We start from the raw sequence: 8,151 nt of genomic DNA on the forward strand, positions 1-8,151 counted from the left end.
ACTCCCTTTTACTGGATGTGTTCAAGCTGTAGCTAGAGAACCATCTTAAGGGATGCTTGTAAATGAGATGCCTGCACTGAGCAGGAAGATAGGCTCAGTGAGGAAAGGCTGCTTCCAACTTTAGGATTAGGTCTTCTCTTCAAATGGGCATTTGGAACAGTAGTAGCCCATTTCAGGTATTCTTTTCATTAGGAAAGGAGCTATTGAAAGTTCAACAATTTCAATGGGTAAACTAAATATAAGTTCAACTATATTAAAATACCTAATCACTGCTACTCTAAAATACTACGTACATTTAGAAAGCAATGGACTTAATGGCAATTTAAATTATTTTTCTAGTTTATAAAAATAATGGTGTTTAATTGTTTTCTCCATTTATGTTTTGAATTTGGTAACTTTTAATAAGCTTCCAAACAAAGAGAAAAACATTCAGTCATGTTAAATCTAAACCATTCCAATGTTTACTTGTTCTCTGAAACAATCTTATGGAAAAAATATCAGCTAAAGTTGATTTATGAACAGAAAGCTGGTCAGTCTCTGATACTATGGAGATCAATTTAACAGAATATCTTCATCTGTAAGAAAAATTAGAAACTATACTATCAGCAGTTGCTCATGATTTATAACCAAAATGCTTGAAAATTGTCTGAGTTCAACAAGTGCTTGTTAAATCATGTCATATATGAGAAATATATACAATCATATGTATAATAAGCCCCAAATCTATATTTAATAGATTAAAGAACCTTGAAGGAGAAATATATTTTTTGTATGGGAGTATTTCCCAGGTTGAAAGCTAAACATTTTAGCTTTTAGAAGCTGTTGTTGCATATAGAATAATCAATGAACCCAAAGGCACTTTTTCCAAGAGACAATTGGACTTTCTTGCATTTTTTTTCTTTGAAAACATTTCACTTCTCATCCAACTAGCTTCTAGGATGAGGAGCTAAATGTTGTCAGAACCCCTAAGCATTTTGCCTTTCTTTCCTATGCATTTTGCCTTTCTTTCCTATCCTGCCATTTCATTTTTCGGGTTCTGCCATTCTAATGGGGGAGGGGGACTTATGGGCATTCAGCAGTGTACTTTCTTTGCTTTATTCTATTCTCTTTGAAGTATCTTTCTTGGGGTAAGAATGGAATGTGCCTCTGGCCATCTGCCTTATCTCCAAGCAGAGGGAAGAAGCCGCAGAGACACCTGACAGCCTTGAGACCAGCACCTTATAAATTCTTTCTCACAACAATTGGACACCTATGGATTGGCTCTGTTTGAACCAGCCGGACGGACACTTGGGGTGGGGTTTGAAAGGGTTCTTTTAATCTACTGTTTCGTGTGGGAAATCCTCAAATCCTGCCCATTATCCTGCTGTCAACACTTTCCGATAAAACTTCCAATGCAAGTTTCAAGAGTTCTGCTTTCTTGGGTGGTTTAATTGAGGCAGGTCCTTACAAATGTTTTCAAAGAAGAAGAAAAAAAACAAAAAAGTCCAGTTGCCTTTTGGAAAAAAGCACCTTTGGGACAACCATGATCTGGATAATTGAGAATCTCCATAGACAATAATCAATGAAGTACAGGTAGTCCTTGACTTACAATTGTTCATTTAGTGGCCACTGAAATTTACGGCGGATCCCAGCAAAAGGTCCCAAAGTTATGGCTACTGCAGTTGTTCTCCCTTATGACTGACTGCAGGAACATTGCCTATCTCCTTCTTATCAGGTTCCAACAGGACTAGGGCCTGCTTTTCAGCCCACCAGGTCCCACATTCTTCTCTTTGCTTACTTTTGAAGATCTTCAGAGTTCCTGGCCTGGTGGCAAGGTCCTGCAAGTGGCAGCTATTTTCCAAGTGACCATAATTCAATGCAACTGCTTAGAAAATGGCAACTGCTTCCAGGGTTGTGCCACATGGCCCAGCAACCAAGCATGTTTCCCTAACCCAAGCTCCACAGTCTTCTGCAGGACTGAAGAAGGCTGTGGAGCTGAGGTTAGGAAAGCCACTTCATTCCTGGGTCATGTGGTGCAATCTCAGAAGTGGCCATCATTTTCTGCCTGTGGATACACGATGGGGGAAGAAACTGGCCCAAGGGCTGGGGGACCCCAAAAGATGGAAAATGGAGCATTGGGTATCTCAGGGTGTGGGCTTGAGCCTGTGCTAGGCCTCCCCTACCTAAGGCACCCCATGCTCTGCTTAATGACCGCATCAGGGAAAGCAGAGGGTGAGAGAGGTCATTAACAACTATCGACAATGGGCAGTCATAGGTAGAGGACTAACTCTATATTCTTTGTTACACATGATGCTTAGTTCTCACCAATGTGGTAAAACTTAAGTCTCAACTATACTACTTGATACTATAGGGGCAATTAGCATAGCTTCTACATAAAGCCATCCTCTCACACACACTTTACCTCAAAGGCTGTCCTTCATTTGAGCCTCTGGGAATGTCTGATAATCAAATGTTTTTTAATTCAATTAACCAGCATATTCAGAAGCTTTACAGTTCTGGAAGCAAGCAGCCACACTTCAGCTGCTTTGCTTCTCTTTTCCTAAATTCTATGGTTAAAATCTGAGGCAGCTCTGTGCCACAGTTATCTCTTTGCAACAGGAAGATTATTGTCAAGTTAAAAGGATGAAAATATTAGCAGACTTGTTGATTATAATTTCCATAATAATCTTATTGGTACAGCTTTAAAAATCTAATAGATGAACTGGTAATTAATATAATAATTTCATCAAGTACCTTAAATGATTCATCAAGAAGTCATCATGTAACTTACATCAATTGATAACAGCATACATTTTATGTCACTAAGCAGTGTTATCCACCCTCATATTTTCTGCTTAATATTAATTTTGGCACTGACCAATTTTGAAAAATGATTGGTGAGCAAAAACTCTAAAATTCCATCTATCCCTGGTAGGGGAAATATTGTGTAATCTTGTGAGTGGAAGAGCACTTAAAAGAGATTAATTTTAAATTCTTAAGGGTTTTTTTTTGTTCACTGATTTCCCACTAAAAATGTGGTCCCCTCAAAGGACATTTTAAAATCAAACATGAAAAACCATGTTTATTAATACAATGTATTTTACTATAAGACCAGGAAAGATCAAAAAGTGATACAGATAGTTCTCATTCAGCGACTGTTTCATTTAATGACTATTCAGTTAAAAAAATGATGAAAAAATAATTTTGTGGCAAATTGTCCCATTTACAACCTTTGCAGGTCTGTATAGCAAAGAAAATCAAAATCATAAGCACAACTGCAGTTTCACTTAGCAAGTGCTTTGCTAATAACCAAGTTGCCAGTCATAATTATGGTTGTTAAGCAAGGACTACTTGTATAGCTAATCCTAACTTTTGTTTCCAAGTCATTTGATGCTGAAGTTTTCTTTAAGTTCTACACCAGGGTGTCAAACTGCCAGCCCGTGGGCTGGACGCGTCACATGGAAGCTACGCCCACCCCATTGCTGGCAACGGCAAAACCAGCCCGATACGTTGCGCGATGTTATGTGACGTCGCGAGTTTGACATGCCTGTTCTACACAGTTCTAACCAGCAAGACAAAAGCAAAGAAATATTCCCCTCCTCACATTTTTTATCTTTCCAGCCATCCCACCCTCCCCATTTTTCCTATATAACTTACTTCCACTGAAACCAATGAGTGCAATTAACTGAGCCTAGCTCTTCAACTGGCATAGTTTAGCAACTGCTTTGTAGGAGTGCTGGGAGGCTGTCTTGCAGTTCATTTTTTTTTTGTTAGGAACACAAAAGCAACTTTTCTCAGTTTTCCACAGGAGCCAAAACAAGGTTTCTGAGATGAAAATGTTCCCACCATCTGGAAAACCACAAATCTCTATTGCCCATGGACTATAGAATTGAAGATTAAATCAGTCAAAGAAAAAAAGATTTCAAAATGTATACACTAATGTAAAAAGATTTTGGAAAGACAGGAAACATTGAACACTAGCAAATTATTTTAACAGTCTAGATTTTCATTGTTGTAATTATTCATTATCATAACTAAATAGAAGTAGTGCATAATAAATTATTATCTACTAAAATCTTGAACATTAAGACTATAGTTGAATATTAATGAAATATTTCTGGACCCTACCTTAAAAATCATATGTAGCATCAACTGAAGACCAGCCTTGCCAGGATATTTACCAGCAATATTTGCTGCAGATAAATTGAACAGATTGGCTCCTGTTTCCGTGCACAGAGCATGAATAAGCATTTTTTTTCCTACTCCTTCAGGGCCAACCAAGAGCAAGGTTTTCACTAGAGGAGCTTTTTCATGGACAGATTGAGAACCTATAGAATAAAATTAGTACAATGATACCATTAAATTGTTTGAAATATATGTTTAAAGAAAGTTTCTTTCTAATAGCCTAAACTGTAATATCTACGTGCTGGATATGGGACAAACCAACTAATGGGACTGTCAAAGGCTTGGCAACAGAATGGATCAAAAGAGAACTTTCATTTCCAGGCTGGAGCTGAAGAAAGCTTTTTTTTTAAAAAAAAACATTTTCTAAACAATTTAAGATTCAACCTTTTTTTTACAATGACTTAACAAAAATTAGCATTTTTCGGTTTAAATTAACTGAATCCTAAGCTAATTTTGTTCAAGCCACCTGTTTAAGGTCTAAACAGGATGTGGAATGAGATAGTACTTAAGAAGATTTGACACTTGTATCCGGTTTTGGTCACTACAATATAAAAAGATGTTGAGACTCTGGAAAGAGTGCCGAGAAGAGCAACAAAGATGATTAGGGGATTAGAGGCTAAAACATATGAAGAACAGTTGCAAGTACTGGGTGTGGCTAATCTAGTGAAAAGATGAACCGGGGGTGACATGATAGCAGTGTTCCAATATCTGCGGGGCTGCCACAAAGAAGAAGGGATCAACTTATTCTCCAAGGCACCAGAAGGCAGGACAGAAAACAATGGATGGAAACTAATGAAGGAAAGAACCAACCCAGAACTAAGGAGAAATTCCTTGGCACTGAGAACAATTAACCAGTCAAATGGCTTACCTTCAGAATTTGTGGGTGCTCCATCACTGGAGGTTTTTAAGAAGAGATTGGACAGCCACTTGTCCAGAATGATATAGGGTCTCCTGCTTGTGCAGGGGGTTGGACTAGAAGACCTCCAAGGTCCCTTTCTGTTATTCTGTTAAATGTGAGCTTCACAATGTGATTTCCTGACAAACTTTGTACAACATTGGAAAATATCTGATTGGGAACTTAAACTTGTGAAACTAAGCAGCAATTGCAAACTAACAGTATAGGTACAGTAGTACTTGAATTACAACAGCAATGGAGATTGAAATTGCTGACATTAAGTGATGCAGTTGTAAAGTGCAATATCATGTGACTGCATCATTTAGCAAGAATCCTGGTCGTCTTCATTGCCACTGTAACTCCAAGATGTGCAGATCACTAAGAAGGAAGAAGTGAGAATCCCAGGTAAGCAACATGAGGATGCAATGAGGGAAGCTGCAGGGGGCAGGAGAGGCCCAGTGCAGGATGTGAGAATGAAGGTAGGCTGGGGGAAGCAGGGTACTATTCTGCCTGAATGAAGGGAGGTATGAGGAAGCAGGGTGCCACATGAAAGAAGAGAGGCTGGGGGAAGCAGGGCATTGCACCATATGCATGAAGGGAGGCCAGGGAAAACAGGGCCAGGGAAAGCAGGGAGCCACACAAGTGGAAAGAGGCCAGGAGAAGCAGGGTGCCATGCCAAATGAGTGAAAGGAGGCTGGGGTGGGGGGACTTACTGAAGTGACATGCAACCTTCCCTGCCAGCTTCCCATTTTCTTGAGAGAAGTCAAATTGGTGATTACATGACTGAAGGTGGTTGGATGGTTGGGTTACAACTAAGGGTGAATTGGTTGCCAAGCACCCGAATCATAATCACATGGCTATAGGAATCGTGCAATGGCCAGAACTTCAAGGACCAGTCATAAATTCAGTGCTGTTATAACTTCTGTTACCAAATGAGTAGCCAGTGAGGATTACCTGTGTGTGTGTGTGTGTGTGTGTGTGTGTGTGTGTGTGTGTGTGTAAAATGAAAGTTTAAATTGGAGCAAAATAATTTCCCAATATATTACATAACATGCAGCAAGGGATATAGATACATTTAAAGTATGGTTTCTGAAGTTTACATTAATCAGTCTGTAAATCAGTACTGTACTGTACTGTAAATCAGTCAAAGCACAAAGAAGTCAGAATTTAAATATTTCTCTATATTAATTTAGTTTTACCCTTTTTTCTTTTCTTTTTTCTGATTTTTGATGGTTACATGCCATCAAATTGACTTTTAGAGACCATATAGATTTTCTCCAAATTCTCTCTAATTTGTCCTTCAGCAATTCAAGCAGGGAATGTTGCCACAGCCAATTCCCTGCAGCCAACTTGCCACAGCCAGCTCACCACGGCCAACTTGCTATGGGACAACTCACTGCAGGACAGTTTAACAATTCTATTTAATTATTTAAAATAAATAAAAAAATATTTTGACTTCCGATTCCGGATCACGGCGTCTCCAGCCGAGTGCAGAGACTGCTCTCTTCGCCGTCTGCTTTCCCTCTGCCGGTAGACTCTTAATCGGGTCGAAAAGTCACCCTGCAGGGGCGACTACCATTGAGGAGGTCCTTCCATGGTCCGAGATTGCTCCTTAGGGCCGACGGAGGAAAGATCGGCCAGTAAAATGGCCGATCACATTGCTGCTGTAACCAGAAGTCAGAAGAACATCTAAGCGTAAAGAACCACCGTGGTTGATCTGGGTGAGATTTTTTTTCCCTCTCTCAGTCCTTTTTTCTTTTTTGTTTCTTGTAAAAAGCATTTTTGGAACTATTTCCCTGTTTTAAGAGAGCGGCGTTTGTGAGTGTGGGATTAGAAGCTTTGAAAATGGAATGAAAATTAACTTTAATTGACCATTTTTTATTTTCATCTACTTTGGGGTCTTGAAAAAACTCTTATTGAATTTTATTACTGGACTTAGTTTATATGTGAAGAATATTATTTTTTTTCTTTCTGATTTTGTCAACGTCATTTTTGGTGTCTGGGAAGAAATTTTACAGTCTACTGTGGAGAACTTCAAAATTGCAACTGTCTTTTTTTTTCTCTGTTTGATGCTGAAATTGGTTTTGACCTTTAGATCATCATAAAAGGTAAAAGACAAAGAAATTTAACAGCTGTTAAATTTTTGGGGGTGGACACTGGCTAAAGGTTTTTGAATACAGCCTCCACTAAAAGATAACAGGACTGTTTCTAGTTACTATTGAAATGGAGAAACCCTATTCACAACTCAACTATAAACTTATATTGGAAAAAAATTATGAAGCTATTGAGCAAATATGTCTGCAAATAAAAGAGAGTATTACAGAAATAAAAAACAGAAACTCTACTTTGAACCTACAAACTAACTTTCAGTTTTTACCTGATTACTCTACGGACCAAAAAACAAAAGAGGAATTAACCAACATTAAAGAAGATTCTATTTCGTTTTATACACAACCTATTGAAATTCCTGATGAACAAAAAATGATTGTAACTAAACCACCCACAATCCTAAAACTAATAGAAATGGATGTGCAAATACAACTAATTGAGAACCATGATAACTTTGATAACCAACTATTAACCACAAAATTGGACATAATTGAATGTTTTACCCAGCAGATCCAAATGTTGAGACTTGAATTTTTAAAACAACAAGGGACCATCTACAAAGGAATCAGGTCTCTAAAACAGAGGAGGGGACGCTCTTCTTTGATTCAAATGATACTACAAGGAACAAAGAGAGATCTATTTGTTGATATAGAGGCTTTGTTATGGAAACCTATTTGGCACAAAAAGAAAGCTAGAATAAGATTTACTCGTGTGTCCTAAAACCGTATACAATGGGTTTAAAAGGCTTTTTAGACATGGATTGATTCAAGGTTTAAGATTGGTAAATAAGACGTTAGATTGAATAAAGATTAATTAAATATGTGAACTTAGTAAGAAGATGTTTGTTTTTGTATTAATATGTTTGTTGTGGATATAACAATTATTTGGAGTGGATTTAAATCCTACTGAGTGGATTAAAGGAGTTTTATATAGATACTGATTGATTGATTGATTGATTGATTGATTGATTGATTGATTGATAG

The 8,151-nt window shown here is 37.9% G+C and overlaps 1 protein-coding gene across 1 annotated transcript in view; it reads right to left on the reverse strand.

The window, feature by feature from the left end:
- The window catches only part of IQCA1 (IQ motif containing with AAA domain 1), a 199,903-nt gene that overhangs the window by 111,071 nt on the left and 80,681 nt on the right, over nucleotides 1–8,151 (reverse strand). The window contains exon 15 of the mRNA XM_029284823.1: nucleotides 4,108–4,307. Within this exon, the coding sequence (XP_029140656.1) occupies nucleotides 4,108–4,307 (200 nt within the window). The remainder of the gene's footprint in view (nucleotides 1–4,107; nucleotides 4,308–8,151) is intronic.

Source organism: Protobothrops mucrosquamatus, unplaced genomic scaffold, assembly GCF_001527695.2.
Source record: "Protobothrops mucrosquamatus isolate PMUCROS unplaced genomic scaffold, P.Mucros_1.0 scaffold983, whole genome shotgun sequence".
Classification (NCBI taxonomy): domain Eukaryota; kingdom Metazoa; phylum Chordata; class Lepidosauria; order Squamata; family Viperidae; genus Protobothrops; species Protobothrops mucrosquamatus.